Source organism: Gambusia affinis, linkage group LG09 (genome assembly GCF_019740435.1).
Source record: "Gambusia affinis linkage group LG09, SWU_Gaff_1.0, whole genome shotgun sequence".
NCBI classification, from domain to species: Eukaryota; Metazoa; Chordata; class Actinopteri; order Cyprinodontiformes; family Poeciliidae; genus Gambusia; species Gambusia affinis.
Genome location: NC_057876.1, coordinates 6,103,439 through 6,120,273, shown reverse-complemented (window position 1 = coordinate 6,120,273; position 16,835 = coordinate 6,103,439). Strand labels below are relative to the sequence as shown.

General features: G+C 39.5%; 1 protein-coding gene across 3 annotated transcripts; it reads right to left on the bottom strand.

Moving 5' to 3' along the window:
• Positions 1–665: 665 nt before the first annotated feature.
• phf6 (PHD finger protein 6) lies at positions 666–14,123 on the bottom strand. Of its 3 annotated transcripts, none has more exons than XM_044127458.1 (11): positions 13,973–14,123; positions 10,206–10,367; positions 9,786–9,887; positions 6,436–6,569; positions 6,285–6,331; positions 6,025–6,191; positions 5,795–5,938; positions 4,334–4,438; positions 4,097–4,230; positions 3,281–3,410; positions 666–1,467 (listed from the first exon to the last, which is right to left on the bottom strand). In XM_044127458.1, the coding sequence occupies exons 2-10, from the start codon at positions 10,335–10,337 to the stop codon at positions 3,281–3,283; spliced, it is 1,095 nt and encodes a 364-aa protein (XP_043983393.1). In that variant the 5' UTR covers positions 10,338–10,367; positions 13,973–14,123; the 3' UTR covers positions 666–1,467. The 3 variants fall into 3 exon arrangements, with proteins under 3 accessions (XP_043983393.1, XP_043983391.1, XP_043983392.1); XM_044127456.1 differs by having other exon boundaries at positions 6,025–6,194; positions 13,973–14,121; XM_044127457.1 differs by having other exon boundaries at positions 666–1,335; positions 6,025–6,194; positions 13,973–14,121.
• Between the last annotated feature and the right edge of the window lie 2,712 nt (positions 14,124–16,835).

Genomic DNA, 16,835 nt, shown 5'->3' with positions numbered 1-16,835 from the left:
CACTGCACAATGGCTGCTGGAAAAGACGAGGTTTGTTGTTGACTCACCATTCAGAAACCACTTGCTACATGCCTGTTGGTTGTGCGGGAGGCTCCGCTTTTGCTTTTCAACCATGTACAGTTGCGCATCTATTTGCAGACGTTTTCACGAGCGAGTGTAAATGTTGAGTTGGTGGGTGGAGGGGGCGGGGCCAACAGCAGCTTATTTGGATTTAAAGTGACAAGACACTGAAACATCTCATTCTCATTCTCTAAGAATTATTTTGTGCATAAAATGTGATGAACATGTTTTGTATCGCCCACAGACCAATCATAACCTGTTCAAAAACACATAGTCTCTCACCTTTAAGGGCTGGTGTGGAAGATTTGGGTTTAATTAAGATTTTTAATGCCTTAAATGAAGACAATGAAATTCAAGATTTGGTTTTGTTTAGGACCTTGCAGGAAAACCTTTGCTTTTGAATATAACCATAAAAACGTTTTGTGCCAACTATATTCATGACTAAAATGTTCCCGCTGATTTATGAAAAGTTGAGGAGTGTGTAAACTCTTATCCGTTTAGCTCTCACTATAGGAGAGAAATGTACAGAAATATGGTGGCGCAAGCTGCCATTTCCCCCAGGAAACTGTACAAGGACTGAAAATGAAGACCCGGCTCAGCCGACAATGTGTAAAACAAAATATTTTCTATTCCAATCATCCATGAATACATTTGAGTTACAAGTAAACAGTACACCAAAACAAGGTCCACCCGCCTTCCCCTAAAGAGCTCTACACTGCTCTTTAGCAACCAGATAAAAAAAACAAACAAAACAAAAATAAACACCAGCTTTAACAGTGGGAAAATCCAAGTGCATGCTGGCAAAGCTCGTCGCCGTCTGAAATCCGGATATTCAAAATACTAATGATCGGGAGTACAGTAGCAAAATATTACATTATCAAGAGAGGAAGGCTAACATGAAGAGTACTGCTTAAGACATGGTATCAGAAACAAGGTAATCAAACTGCACAACCTCAGAAAGACTAGTAACAAATAGACCCCTCTTAAAAGTGAGTCCAACGGAGGCAGGAAGAAGTCTCGGCTTTCCATGAGTGTGGTTCGTGTAATCTGGGGAGGAGAGAGCGCGGGGGGCAAAAAGTGACGGTCCATCTGTTCATGCTAATGCCTTTAATCTGCACCCCATGATGACGAATCTGGAGAAAGATTAGATTCATCCCGCTCTGAAGGTGCAGTGTTCAACAGGGTGACACTGATCTGCGATAAGTACCCAGCCAACTCCAGGCAGGTTCTCATAAAGACGACATCTGGTGCACGTTGGAACCTTGTGTCCTTTTACTGGGAAATGTATAAAAAAGAAAAGAAAGAAAAATCACGTGGGAGGCCAAAGGGAGCTCCTGGACCATGACTGTGTGAGTAGGCTAAAATTTAGTATAAAAACGTTCTTCAACTTCTGTCCACGTCACAAACCTGTCAGGACAGACAAAATATCACATGTTAGCAACTTATTTTAGTAATTAGCAGGGGGTAAAAAAATGAAGCCCATTATACAAATTCATTACGTAGTGATATATTTTAAGCATTTACTTCAGATCATTTTGATGATTATTGGTTGAAGGTTCCTCAGAAAACAAAGAGTACAAAACAAGAACAACCTTTTTTTGAATACAGAAATGTCAGCTAATCATCTACAGCTTAAGCTTAGTCAGGACTCTGAACTCCAGCAACTTTTCAACCTGGCATGAAGGCTGTCACTAAGGAAACCAGGGTTGCTTTAGGCAACTCAGGGCAACTTCATTTATATTGCACATTTCAGCTGAAGACAACTCAAAATGCTTATACATTTGACTCCTTCCAGTCTGGTTTCCAGTCTCACCACAGCACAGAGACTGGCCTAGTCAAAGTGTTCAATGACATCCATATAAATGCGGACTGTGGGAGAACCACAGTGCTGGTTCTGTTGGACCTTATTGTTGTCCATGACATATTACTGAATCGACTGGAGATTTGGGTCGGACTCTCCGGTCCAGTGCTTAACTGGTTTGAATCTTACATAAAGAACAGGGATTTCTTTGTTTCAATTGGAAATTTCTCATCAAAGAGGTCAAAGGTCACATGTGGGGTACCCCAAGGTTCAATCCTAGAACCCCTCTTATTCAATATCTATATGCTCCCACTAACTCAGGTTATAACAGGAAATAATATCAGCTACCATAACTATGCAGATGATACACAGCTCTACATTACAATGTCACCAGGTGACCTTTGACCCCATCCAATCACTGAGCAGATGCTTAGAACAGATAAATGTGTGGATGTGCCAAAACTTTCTCCAGCTGAACAAAAACAAAACTGAAGTTATTATTTTTGGACCTAAAGAGGAATGATCTAGAGTTATAGATCTAGAGTCAGTGCACAGCTTCAGTTATTACAACTAAAAACCAGCGATCAGGCCAGGAACCTGGGAGTAGTGATGGACTCTGACCTGAACATTCAGAGCCACATAAAGACAGTTACAAAGTCGGCCTTCTATCACCTGAAGAACATTTCTAGGATTAAAGGACTAATGTCTCAGTTTCTCTAGATCTGGATCTAGAGAAACTCATCCATGCCTTTATCTTCAGTCGCATTGATTATTGCAACAGCGATAATTACAGCTTAAGCAGGTCTGTCCAACAAATCAATCAAACAGCTGCAGCTGATCCAGAATGCTGCTGCTCGCGTCCTCACTAAAACCAGGAAGATAGAGCACATAGCACCAGTTTTAAAGTCCCTCCACAGCTCAAAGAATAGACTTTAAAATACTGTTGTTAGTTTTTATACAAGTAGGAATCTTTGACATTTATAGTTCAATTGTAGCAAACTGTCTGTGAACGTCACAAAGCTGAGTGGACTAACACTGGGACACCGCATCATCACCCACTGTGGAAATTTCACACTGGATTTCAAGCAACGTGGATCCGTTGCCTCTCCAGTTCTTCCTCTCCGAACTCTGGGATCTTTATTTCCAAATGAAATGCAAACTTTACTTTAATCAGAAAAGCAGATTTTTGGACCACTGAGTAACAAATCCAGTTATTCTCCTTAAGCCATGCTGGTGTTGTTTCCGTTTGAAGAATGACTTCACACATTCGTTCGGTAGCTGTAACTCATAGTCAACGAAAACAAACACTTCATACATATCACTGCGCGTGTGACTTGCGCTTTTTTGAGGGAATAAAATCTCAAAAGACGTTCTTGCTGTGTAGAGCAGCGCCTTGTGTTTCTGTGGGTGCAGCCCCACCTAGTTGCCGTTTACTTGCGTCGCCAGTGTTCCTCCGTGGTCGATGGCTGCCCTCTCTCTGCTACGGTTCTCTCGCTCCTCGTCCTCCTCGTCCCGCTCCTCGTTCCCGCTGTGGTTCTTACAGTAGAGTCTAAGAACAAAACGGAAACACAAAAAAAGCTGTGTTTATAAAAAAAGAGAAAAAAAAAAACAAACCACAACAATATTTCAAGTTTCATTAGCTACCAGTGAAACGGTGTTTATCACCAGGTAAACAATCAAAAGCAGAGGTGGTTTGAACCGTTTTAATCTTATTTCTGCAGTGTCTACGTTTTTTGCTTTACAATAAAATGGAAATAAACATATCTGAAAATCAGATGTGGATGAGGCCAAGTGGATTTAAAGCTCTAAACCTGTTCACTCTGCAGTATGTAAGTAGTAACCATAAATAGTAACTAAAAAACATACAGAGCTACATCAGGAAACAGGAAGACTCACACAGCAATTTACATTTGGTATGAAATACATTCAAGTTGCTTTCAGATCCTTTTTTATTAACTTAGGACACTTATTAAAGTGAGAAAAGAAAAACAGAATTGTTGTAAAACTACCTGCAGTGTTTGAATCTGCATTCAGGAATTATAGCTGTGCACGTCTTCTGAAATCAATTTGGCTTGCGTTGATGCAGATTTTGGGAAGGTTGTTTTTTTAAATATATATATATGTAAACTCTGCAATCACTAGGAAGTCGCTCAGAAATTTCTCTTGATAATTTTACAGAAAATTCAAAAGCAAAACATTTGATGTGTTTGCTGTTGCAGTTAATGTTGAGCTCACTTGTAAATGCCGCGGGCCATGTTTTCTATGTACTTTGCCTTGTCCTGTAGCCCACAGTGGTAGTGGTAGGTCTTCACACAGGCTTTAATTTCACACCCAATAGTAGCACCCAGCTGACTGCACAGTGTGCATTTCTGGAAAAGAAAGAAAAAAAAAAAACCAAACAAATACTAAAGTAAGTCAGGCAAAGCAGTCAGCGTCAAATTCAAAAACCTGATTTTGCATGAATGTTCCCACCATTCTTTTGCCTCTCTTGATTTCCTGGATGACCGTTTTGACGTCGAAGTTGCCAAACTCAGCCCGCGATGTAGTCGTGAGCTGCACCGTCCCCGACGAGAAAAGCTGGAACACATCAGAGCTCTTGAGAAATACACAGTGACCCCTGAAAAAATAGTCTCAGTCCTTGAATTTCTTCAACTATGAACGTCAACATGGTTTAGAAGGATTTGACATGCTTGACCAACACAAAGTAGTGCATTATTGTAAAGAGGAAGGAAAAGGACCTTTATTTATTTATTTATTAATAAAATCATTAATCATGTCCTTTCAGCTCCCAAAAAATGCCCACTACCACTACTTTTCAAGTAGTGAAGGGCGTGAGAAGCAGGAGGGCTTTATTATATTGTCTTTATTCTTACCTGACTGATTAAAAATAAGCTTCCGGTCACTAGGTGGCAGCAGTGTTCAAATTAATCAACAGGCTGCAAGTTCAAGCCAATAGAAGTAGCTGAGAAACACTGATGTAAACGGAGCTGAAGGCACATATGTTTTGAAATATCAGGAGAGGCGAAGAGGTTCGTAAAAAACAAAGAAAAATGGCGACAGAGTAAAGCAATTATGATGGAGTATTACGGCCGTGCTAAGATACTTTTTTACAATACAAGAATAAAGTCATAATAAAGCGAGACCAAACTCATATTACAAGAACAGCTACACCATCGCAGAGTGAAGGCGCAAAATTTCGTCTTTAAAAACCTTTTGATAGAATTATCTAGATCAGCAAGTCCGTGGTTTTTTTTTCTCTGAAGCAGATTCAGACGTTAAAACAATAGTTTCAAAGCTGAAAATAATTTGTAAAACCGATAAACTATAACTTCACAAGACACTCGATAATCCTAATTTTGACACAGCTAGTGCAGAGTTATCATAAAATTACTTTATTCTCGTATATGAGGGGGGGAAAAACCTCTTAGCCTAAAGCTAAAAGTCCAACGGATGGAAGTAACTAGTAGCAGAAGAATGCCAGTAAATAGACGAAGCCGAAATAACCCTTGGGTTTACTGTGAATGAAAAACATTATGCACTTTTTCTCTTCTGACATTAGATAGACAGACAGACAGATAGATACACATCTGTTATGAGGAATACTGTTGCAAATTTTGCACAAAACATGTTAAAGAGCTATAAACCTTTAGAAAACGAATAAGTTCAAGAAGCTGACATGTAGCTGATGTTTGCTGTTTTAACATGTGTTACTGTGTTAAATCTAGAAATACACATCACAGCCTTCAATTACTAAATCGAACTTGGAAATTGTTTGAGACATAAAACCATGAAATGAGCTGGAAGATGTGAAAAAAATAAATAAATAACCCTGTGGGTGTGACATAAAATAATTGAGAAACGCCATATTAGACTATCACATAAAGCTCCTATTGGCAGTGTAAGCATATCCTGAGGCTGAATGACTGATCCTACCATGCACTTGTAGTGTGCCGCCACTTTCTTGGAGTTATCCGTGTGCAGCACGCCTCTCGTTTCGTTTTCCTCGTCGCCTGCGTGGCAGAAGCCACAGCGCTGGCCGGCGTCTCCCAGGCTGGCTCGAAGCGGTGACCTGTCCCGCTGAAACACGGCACACACCGGTCAGACCCAGAATCCAGCTTGCGCGCGCCGAAACAAATCGGTTTTCAACCGGCGAGTGCATTTACGTGGGAGGAGCTCTCCTCGTCGGCGGCCTGTGAGGAGGAAGTGGAGCGGGTTTCTTCCGACTGGCCGCGGGACGTCACCTTAGCTCGGCTTTTCTCGAATCTGCCCCTGCCTCGACTCTGCGGTGGCGACGAGTCCGAGTCGTTGGCCACGCCTTCCTCTTCTGCATCTGCTGAAACGTCCCCAATAAAACGCTTAGATTCACAACTATAGTAGATCTAGGTAGATTCGACCCCTTAGCAGAAAGTAAACTCTTGTTCACCTTGAATATCATCCTGAGACGCATCCCGGTGTTTGCGACAGTAAATGCTGCCAATACAAAGACATTCGTTGAAGTGAACCCACCAAAGGAATAACAATCTGCTTATGTTGCTGCGGGAAACAAAAAAAGAGGAGATCATTACTAAACTCACAGATAAATCCCCTGCGACGGGTTCTCTTTGATCTGGGCTTTGTCGTTCACCGCGCAGAAATAGTGATACGTCCTCCGGCACGTCTTGACGTCGCAGCCGATGGTTGCGCCCGGCCGGTGACAGGAGGAGCACATCTGTAGAGGAGGGAAGCAGAGATTCGGATGAGGCTCGAAGCAGGATGGCTTTAACGAAAGCCAACATCCCGACAAGCAGCTGCGTTGTCGAGCTGCGATGAAGTGGTTTTTCAGCCGCGTCGTTATAGATGAATTTCACAAAACTGCAGTGTTTCGTGTTCAACAGCCAGATGTTACTGCTGGCCAAAGCGACAAAGAAGACGACAGGAAGTAGTCTTCTTTGTGGTTTATAGTTGTTTTGTTTTTTTTCTGGACTCCACCAGAACGCGTTGACTCCAGAGCTCTTCTGTACAACTACCGAATACAGTTTCCCCAAAACGCTGCATACACAGTCGCTCCCAAGTATAAGGGTCTTGTTACACCAGATTTTGAGGTTATTTCTTATTTAATGGAAACACCACAACTGCAAAAAAATAAAAATAAAATTTTGACATTAGCAGAATGCAGACAAAGACTTGCGCACATTTGTAATGGAAACGCAGCTAATGACGGAACGTTTAAATGAATAATTCCTCTCCAGAGAAAGGCCACATTCAAATATCAAACTATGTTCCTGAAGGGGAATTTGGCTTTAAAGGGAAAGCATCACTGATATCGAACAACGTACAAACTGAGTCTGACTTTAGGCATGAAAAACCTGTGAAGTGTCAAGAAGCTGAATAAATGCAATCAGCATCCCCCCTCCACAAGGATGTTAAATCAACTCTTACTGATAACCAAAGTCCAAGGCAAGCTTTTAAAAGGAACTCTCATTGTGGAAAACTAAAAGCAAACTTTCTGAAAGAAAATAAAAGCCTTTCACAGGGAGGAAAAAGAAAACGGTATTGGAGAAACATCAGAAAGCAAGTCAACATATTGTTATTCGAGGATTAAATCCAGATTTCTGAGAAAAAAGGAATAAGTTGGAGCATAAGACTGAGAACACAAAACTTTCAGAATGATCCTGTTTTACACAAAGTTGCTGCTTTGGAATCGCTACAGGAATCAGATCAAGTTGCACCAAGTTTGAAGTTGGCTGGTGGCAAAACTTTTCAAAGCGCAGCCTTGAAAAAGTCGGTTTGGGTTTATAATGTTTCTCAGAGTTCAGAGGGTTAATCTTCATCTTAGGGGAGGATTCCAGTTCAGCCGGTCTGTTCGAAACCCAAAAGAACCATCCTGTCCCTAGTCACTGAACACACCATGTTAAATGAGAACAGGCTGGGCTGACAATGCCACTCTTTGGTGTTGATGCTGTAAGTGAACAGGATGAAAACTCAAGTTTAGCCATTTCTAGCAGCAGCAGGATGTTTAGAAATAAATGAAGAAAAAAATTAAAAGAGGCGCAAGAAGTCATTTAAAAGAAATTGTTGTAGAAAAAAAAAAAGACATGTCTGCAATTCATTTATGGCTGCAGGAGGGCAAGAGAAAGCAACACTCCAAACTATAATGGGGAGGCAGAATGTAAAACAGCAAAATCTTCTTCTTAACCCTAAAATTCTAATTCAAACATACTTTGTTGATCCCAATTAAAATTAAATACCGGTCATGATCGGTCTCTCAAGGACAATTCAACTTCTTAAAAATCGGAGAGTAAAGGATCAACAATGTCGGGGGCAGTGGCCTCCAAATGTTTTGCAGGTGTTGGATTTATGTAGGAAAGGGCTCAGTAACTCACTACAAGGCTCTCAAATATTTGCGCTGTTAAAATAAAAGGCGTGACATTTGAAATATTCTGGGGTTGATTGTTTTCTGTTTGGCAGGTCAGGAAAGTCTATTTTATTTATTTATCTATTTATTTATTTTCAGCAACAAGAATGATGTACAGCTCAGAGGTGCACTGGTTGCAGTTTTCCGGCTGATCGGCGATTATTTAAAAAGCCTGACGATTCTGATTTTGGTTGATTCCATTTCTTTTATTCTTTTTTAGGGGACGATAAATAGATTTTATCCATTTATCAAATTTTATGTTTACAAAGATTTTATTTTTGAAAAATCTTGACTGTTTTTATTTTTATTTCACCATTCCTTGGTTTGTTGTAGTTCAGACTGAATAACTCAATTTTTCAAAAACGTATTATCCATGCTGGCTTGCAACCTCTGCATCTTGTTTATTACAGCGTCAACTTCTGACATGTTAAATGGAAACATTCACATTTTCCTTTTCATCCCTTTTTTTTGCAACATTTAAAAAGTTTGCTTAAAATTCACATGACAATTAGATGGAAACATCGCTGAAGCTAGTAAATTTAGTAATGTTAGTCCTAATGCTAACTGCTAAACATGAAGATCATGTAGCTAAACCCAGCCTACAAATCGGAAATCAGCCATAAAAACTAGGGGTGTACCGATTTATTGGTGCCGATTTCCATAATTTTTGGAGATCGGCCGATTTTTACATGTGAAGCTGATCTTATCAACCTCAACAGAAATCTAAAAATCTCCCACTGTGGTTTTGTTTTCTCCCGTGAGAGAGGTTTGACTGGCCAATCAGGTCATGTCTGCACATTTACAGTTAACAACAGTCACCCTATTGTAGCTAATTCAGCAACTTTGTTGATAAATTGAGCAACATTTCAGACAAAAAAAACCCCCCGATTACGGTCAAAATCATTATCGCTAAGCTAGGCTTTTTAAAAGATCGGCGATCGGCCAGAAAACTGCGATCGGTGTGTCTCCAGCTCACTTGGGAACTGCAACTCTGCAGTTACTGCTTCTTAGTTTTCTCCCCTGCCCCTCACACACAGCAGGGAGCAATGGATCATGCTGTCGGCATGAGTTAAGGAGAGCCACGCCAAAACGTCTAAAAACAAATAACATCTGAGTTTTGATGGCTCCAGCGAGCCTCCTCCAGACCCCCGAGGTGAACAAATTATCTCTGGACACATGTTTGTTTTTCTCTCTGATTGGACCCATGAGGTGAGCGCTGTGCACGAGATATTTAAGTCTCTGCAGCGCTGATCCATTCTGCTGTCAAACAGCAATAAATAAATAAATAAATAAATAAATAATAATCAGGGTTCCTACGCAGTTTGATAAAGTTAAAGTCCCACACTCTTCAGACTTAAATGTCAAGACTTGGCTAATTTAAGCAGGAACACATTTGCTATAAAATTCAACACGCGCACAAAAGAAGAAGATGGTGGATGGAGGAATATGGAAAATTTGAAGCCCGCTTCCAGAAAACATCTCTGTGGAGCAGCGATTACCATCATGCAACAGTGAGAAGTGGGAGCTCACCAGTTTGCTTCCCCTCTTGATCTCCTTTTTGACGTCATCGACGGAAAACGCTCCGATGTTTTCGCTGTCTGAGTGTGACGTAACCAGAGCCGAAGAGAAAAGCTGTAGAGAGGAGACAGAACAGCTGGATTTCACGTCTTTCCTTTTAAATCTGAAATATTTGTCAGATAGTTTTGGGTTTGTTTGTTTATTTATTTATTTATTTTTTGAATAGTAGGACATCCTGGCTTGTATTGAGACATACAGAGTTAACCATAGAGTCGGTTTCTACACGAGTCAAACAGAAATAGTGGCTCTACTTAGGCTGTAATGTTTATTTCTCTTAAGGAACAGAGCGGGTTGATGGGAGGGTTTCGGAAATAAGACGTGCGCTTGAGGGATTGGAGGCAGTAAAAGTTGAAAACAAGGAGCTCCTCTCACCATGCACTTGTGGTGGGCTGCCACCTTCTGGCTGTCGGACACCAGCAGCTGGCCGCACTCCTTGTCCCGGCTGCTCTTGCAGAAGGCACATTTGGGCAGCCGTGCTGCGGCTCCTCTCCTCTGTCCGGACATTGCCAAAGCTTCTGACGCGCTGCAGAGACTCTGATTAAAAAAGAAAAGGACAATTAGAAACCAATCGATTCCCGCTTTGAGCGATGATTTCTCTTGAATCCATCTCATTTCAATGGGTCACATTTGTTGGAGGTTCTGTGAACGAATTGCATTTCAAAGAATTAAGTTTAATTCCTTGATTGCAGCACTGTAACGTCGGCTGTTTATTGGAGCGGCAACTATTGATTATCTTAAATTTCAGATTTATTCATATCCCAAATTGGGCAATTGATGGTGCAGCAAGTATAAAAACTAAAAGACAAAGTATTAAAGATTTTTTTTAAATCTTAACCTAGTTGTCAATTAATCAATTATTTTGTTGATTTACACAACATTAGAAATACATTAAAAGATGCAAATAAATAATCCCAATTCCTTTTTTAAATTAGAAAAATAAAAGCTGAAACTATTCCTCTTAAGCAGTTTTGGCTAAAACATATTTACAGAGAAAGCCATTTTTATCTTAAATGCAAACTGTATTTGTTTTGTTTACAGCTCTGACTTAATTACTGCTCTGAATATGTTGGGAATTTTTACAAAATGACCTTTTTCTGAGTCTGTATACTCCAGTTAGCAATTGCTCAATTGCTAAATTAGTTGACGATTTATTCAATAATCGAGTAATCGCGATTAATCGTTTCAGCCTTACTCTTTATATGGCCCAGATATTTTTTTTTTTACCTTTCCACTGTGTGTAATGGACACCGGACTACAGATGTTCTCCCAACCTAGCGACCCGTAGCTAAAATAAACAATTATCTGTGTTATATCTTCTCTAAATCCTGGGAAAACTCAAAGTTAAATACATTTAATTCAAAATTCATAGACACTTTTAACTTAAAAAAGTTCAACAAAAACAAATGTTTCAATCAAACTTGCTATAAATGGATTGTTAGCAATGCTAGTAATTATGTCACCAGTGATTTTATGAAAAACAATTATTTCCGAACATAGGATGTCGTCCCCTCTTAAGTAAATGTATTCAAATTAAAGGTTTTAACTTCCTAAACTTTTTCTGTGACCATCTGCTACTGCTTTAAAAGAATATTTATAAGGTTTTGTGGTCATCTTTACCAGCAGCGTCAATAAACGTGGCTGGCCCTGTCAGCAATATTCAGCAGATTATTTTTCTTAAAAGGTAAATGTCTACAACCAAGCTGTTCAACTATTACTGCTGTCATTAAATATATAGCTAATCCATTAGCTTGCAAGCTGAACACTACTGTAGGATTTGAAATTCCTTCTCTCGAAAAAAAAACAGGGTAAAAAGTTATACAAGTATTACAGAATCACAAATAAAACCCTTTAGAGAGGAGAAGTGATCCAAGAAAAGTCCGGAAACTAAACTTTGAATCAACCGGCAGCTAAATAAGTGTGAACTGAAGCGCTGGAGGTTACAACAGAGCTGCTCTGATCCACCAAGTTTAGCTCAGCACAGCCTCCAATGGATCAGACGCGGGACGGGAGACGTCGGCTGACCCGGCTGAAATACGGATGAGCCTCTAACAGTCTGGTGATGTAGACGTTCGTCGACCAGGTGGAGGAAATGAAACTTTTCTGAAGTGCCGCAGCCAGAGGCCCTTTTCACCCACAGCAGCATAGTGAATGGAAACGCGACCGTAGCCTCTGCGCTGCTACAGAAATGACAACAAAGCGCGGACGATACATCAGCAGATGCATGACTCAGGAAGACGCAGGTTACATTTTAGTTCAGTTTAGCTGCATCGTCTCTGAAAATGACGCAGCACGCAGCCTGTTTGGCACTCGACCGGAGCATTCTTCCACATTTCATCTGCAAACAAATCAGGTGGTAAGGAGAGATGTAGCGATCCACCAATGAATCATTTCTTGGCTGATACCACGTTTCATTTATTCTGCTGTTTTGACCTGCTGATTATGACGGGTTTACAATACATGGAACATTAAAATATAAAGACATTATCATGTGTTGAGGGTCCACTGAGGTAGATATTTTAAACGCAACAGGAAGTGAAACAATCACAAGACTAGCAATGTTAATGCACTAAACCACATGTCCTTGTTATCTGATTCTTAAATCAAACAAAAATAAAAAAATAAATAAGAGCACATACTTTTAGTTTATGTGCATATAGACAGAAAATGGTGGGACTTATTAATTATTACGCATTTAAATATAGAAAAAAAAAATCAAACTGCAGATCAAGTGAAGATAACCCAGATATTGTTTCATGTCCTGTAACATTCAAAAGTATTTATTTTTCCTTTTCTGTGTTATAGTAGTTTGTTAGGAATAAATTTGAATTAATTAATTTCCAGGAAAAACCTACAAGGTTTTTTTGGGGGTTTTTGGGGGGGGTGCAGGGGGGGTACATATAAAATTCCAAAAATTGTTAATCGATTTTGGCTTGATCTCTTCTTCTGAAAAGAGAATTTTAAAAAAGAAAAAAACGACAAAAATCTAAGTACAAATTGATTTAAATTAATTGTGATCAGCTGCCTTATGTGACGTCACCAGAGATTTGGGTGCTTTGAAGTTTGAATGGCAGCTTTTATCTCCATTAAAATGTTTTACAACCAAATGGGGGGTGTAGAAATTGACCCTGACATGTAGTTTCTATGATTTTGAGTGACAGACTGTATCTAAAAGAAGGTTGGATGATTGTACAAAAAGTCTGAGTTGTAGCTTAAAAAATGTATATGTTACTCCTTTTTAATTTTTTTTATTTTTATTAGTGCACTTTTAAAAAAAAAAAAGTTCTTATGCAATGCATTCACTGCATGAACGCAACAGATCAAACCTGTGTTGCTGAAATCCGCTGCCATGCTGTCCGGATTCCCCGGAAGAGCCCCAGGAATCTATATTTAAGTGGAGATTAACACGAATCTTTTCAATCTGTTCCAGTCCGTAAATAAAAGTAGCATTTTCTTTAAAATAAAACAAAACAGCACTGTGCTGCGACGCCTTGATTGAGAGCCATTACAGCCATGATAGCAGGGCCAGGCTTTCACTGCGGCGGCAACAGCAGCGGCGAAAACACGAACACAGCCCCGGGTAAACAACAAATAATCATCTTTATTTCAGCCTCTGCTCTCTAAAACGTCCCCATGCAACAGTCTCGTAACAACCCGGGGTGTCGTGGAGTGACTGTAGTGGGGAGGGGAACGAGGAAAATGGGAATTATTCTAAATTTCTCCTCCAAAGTTTTGAATTAAAGGGGGCGTGTAACTCTTTTCTCCAACAAACTACAGCCTTAACTGAAAACTATTTTCTCTGTGAACGTTTCCAGCGCCCCCGAAATGTTCTCCCAAGGCCTGCATATGATGCAGGAAAATAAAGGTCGGTGGTAGGAAAATGTGTATGTTCGACATTAGTTTTTTCCTCTGGGAAGTCCCTCCGAAGAAACTGCGTTTATTTCCCTTTAAATGTGGGAAATTATCATGACAGGCGCGGGTCTTTGCGAGTCGTTTCGAAGGCAAAGAGCGCCATACGTGTGGAGTCCGTGTTCAAAGCGAGCAGCTCGGTGTTGTAGCGCCAGCAGCACGGCCTGAACCGACACCAGGCCACGGAGCGCAGAGGATAACATCCAGCCGCGGAGACACAGCTTGCTTCTTACCTGCTGATTTTATCTTATGGCGCTGAGCAGGTACAAAACGTGGGGAAATGTTCCGGACAACGGCAGCGTTTCTTTCCGTCCTTCAGAAGTGATTGTGAGCTTTTTCCCACTAGCATGAAGCTAGCCGCGGCGCAGCACAGCACAATTTCCGGCTCTGCCTTTCAGAATAAAAGTCGAGTATTTTTGCAACGCTTACAAAGAAAAAAGTGGAGCTGTGTTAAAGGTCGTAATTTAGTTGAGGTAAAGAATTACTATTCGATGTGCTTTTTAAACACGACACAAGCAGACCCGTCAACTGGCTCTGGCTCTGGTTTTCTATACTTTTCAGGTTTGGATAAGAATGGAAAAGTGTTTTGATTTATCAAGCTATTTTCTCATCTTTAATTTTCTAAAGGACAAAAATCTGTATTTTTTTTAATTAATGTTCTGTTTATAATAAATCATACACTTTGTCTTTGATTTCTCTCATCACACCTTATGTTTTACACATCAGCATTCTGTTTTTCGACTTATTGGCTGATTGCACACATGTCCCAAAAAGTGAATTGGTTTGTTTCACAACTTTGTGGACTCTAGACATCTTTACATTCAGCTTCACCTGAAGAGTGGTCCTCAAGCGGTTCCTGTGAGTGATGTGTTAAGTACTTTGGTATGCTCCTGGTTTTCAAACTTCTAGATGGTGTAAATAAATTGAGATTCAAATTAAGCAGAGAAATGGTGACATACTATTATGACATAGTGAACCTAGCAATAAAACTGTTATTCAAGCAGTTCGCAGAATATTTTTCACATGAAAGGCCAAAATGCTGTAATATGGCAACAAAGATCTAAAAAGTTGGCCACGGAAATGTAACATTTCAAAATGAAAATGTGTTGAAAACCAGATTTTTGTTAATTTTTGTCCACCAGCTTGACCCAACTGCAATCCTAGCAACCCGCTACGCCTGATCTAGAGCTTCAGTAAATTCCTTAAATCATGGACTTTACTATCTTGAACCCATTACCCTCGCGAAGGTTTCGTTTTTTTTCTGGTTTAGCAGTTTGACACATGAACCAAGCAGGATGGCAACTTCATTTCTTTCTACGTCATCGTTGAATCAAAATCCAGGAGTCCAGGAGGAATAGTTTTAATGCTCTGACCACATCGGTTATCATCCACAGAAACGTCTATCCTAAACATTCTTCAGACTTGATGAGCAAAGTCTTTGAGACTTTAAGGTTTAATTCAGCATAAGGTTCTTTGCTTCATCTGCAAGTTGTCAGTAACTGGGTAAATCAGCTTGTTTCCTTCACTCTTTATGTTTTTTAGTCAATTCAGCCTCTGAAGATAGAAATATAGGCCCATCTTTCAGTTAACAGGCTGCTCTTGTACCAACATATGCTTTTGTCCTAGATGCAGTTTTCTTTTAGCACTACGGGCATAAACCTTTCCTTTCTTCTGAAGCTGACAGTTAGGGTGTTTGTTATGAAATATAGAAATAAATTATAATGAATGTGAATTCCTTTAACTTTAAGACCCAAACTAGCTTCTTGCATTTTCTAATGTTAACTCAGTTTTAAGCATTACTTCAGTCACTGAAACCTTTTTTTTTCTTCTTCTTCTTATGCTTGGAGTTGGCTGGAAAGAAATTGAAGAAATCCTTTTTTTTTTTCCTCCAACGGATTCTATTAAAGACCTGTTTGCTATGTATCTCACACTTGCTCGTTGAACTCCAGAAGCGCTGCGGCAGCCAACATGGCGTGGCTCCTTCTCCGAGGGATTTTCAAATCCTTCCCATTGTTTAAGCTGACAGAACAGCTGCTCTGGCCTCGCTTCCTGTCAGTCAACCAGTCGCAGCAGCTTGTTAGTCGACAAGCACTCTCTTTCTGCTGCATATGCAGTTATTTATTTATTTATTTTTTCCTGAGAAGTGAAGGATTTCTAGGTTAGGTTTATTTATGTTTCACAATGCTATTTATTCATTTGTTGTTGGGTTTTTTTCTGTTGCTAATTTTGGATGAAGAATAATGACAATCTGCTCGTGCTCGCCTAACTAAGTCTGGGTGCATGTAGCTATCTTGACGCATTTTCTTCCATATGGATGATTCTCAAAATGATTCTTGTGTTCGTTCCTTCCAAGTCACCTAAGAAAACGCAGATTGCTTCTATAGCGCGTTCCAATACACAGTAGATTCAGTGCATCCATTGAACATAGTATCAGACTATATATGTCACTGACTCTACCAGTGAAGTTGTCAACATTAAAATATGAGTTATTAATAAGTAATATTAATAAACTGTATGTATACTTTTGAAGCATTGTAAAAATAAATAAACCTAAACATAGAAATCCTTTACTTCTCAGGAAAAAAAAAAGAAAACACATTTGCTTTGAATTATTGGAATTGTTTGGTTTAGTCCAGTTTTAATAGAATTTAGCAGAATCTCATTTTGCCTATAGGTATTATTTGCAATTACGTGCAGATTAAAGTGTATATGTTTTTTGCAAGTCATGATTGGATTAGGACGCGGGAGCTTTATTTAGCCAGTCAAGCTCTCTGCTAAATAATAAATTGTAACAATAATTCATGCAGCTCCAAGACTGTTTGCAAACTTGCACAGCATATGAGATATTGATGGGATGAGATGTCGCCAAAGAGCCCAAGAATAAGAACCAATATTTTCATCTACGGTATTAAAAAGATAACCTCTGATGTTTTTTTTTATTATTATTTTATTTTTTTATTTTTGCGTATGTAAAAAGCTTTGAGTCCGGTTAAGTTAAATCTTTTTCTGTTTGTTATTTTTTTTTTTTATAATTAAGGAAGTTTCTTGTCCAGTCTATAAACTTGTCCAGACTTGTTTAAACAAACAGCTTGTTTA

Bases quoted from the DNA above. Each gene is read 5' to 3' on its own strand.
- phf6 (XM_044127456.1), bottom strand. From the start codon at position 10,337: ATGTCCGGACAGAGGAGAGGAGCCGCAGCACGGCTGCCCAAATGTGCC. The intron at 5,939-6,024 runs GTAAATGCACTC...GCCGTGTTTCAG, and splicing joins ACGAGGAGAGCTCCTCCCAC to CGGGACAGGTCACCGCTTCG. The intron at 3,411-4,096 runs GTGAGCTCAACA...TTTTGTTCTTAG, and splicing joins ATGGCCCGCGGCATTTACAA to ACTCTACTGTAAGAACCACA.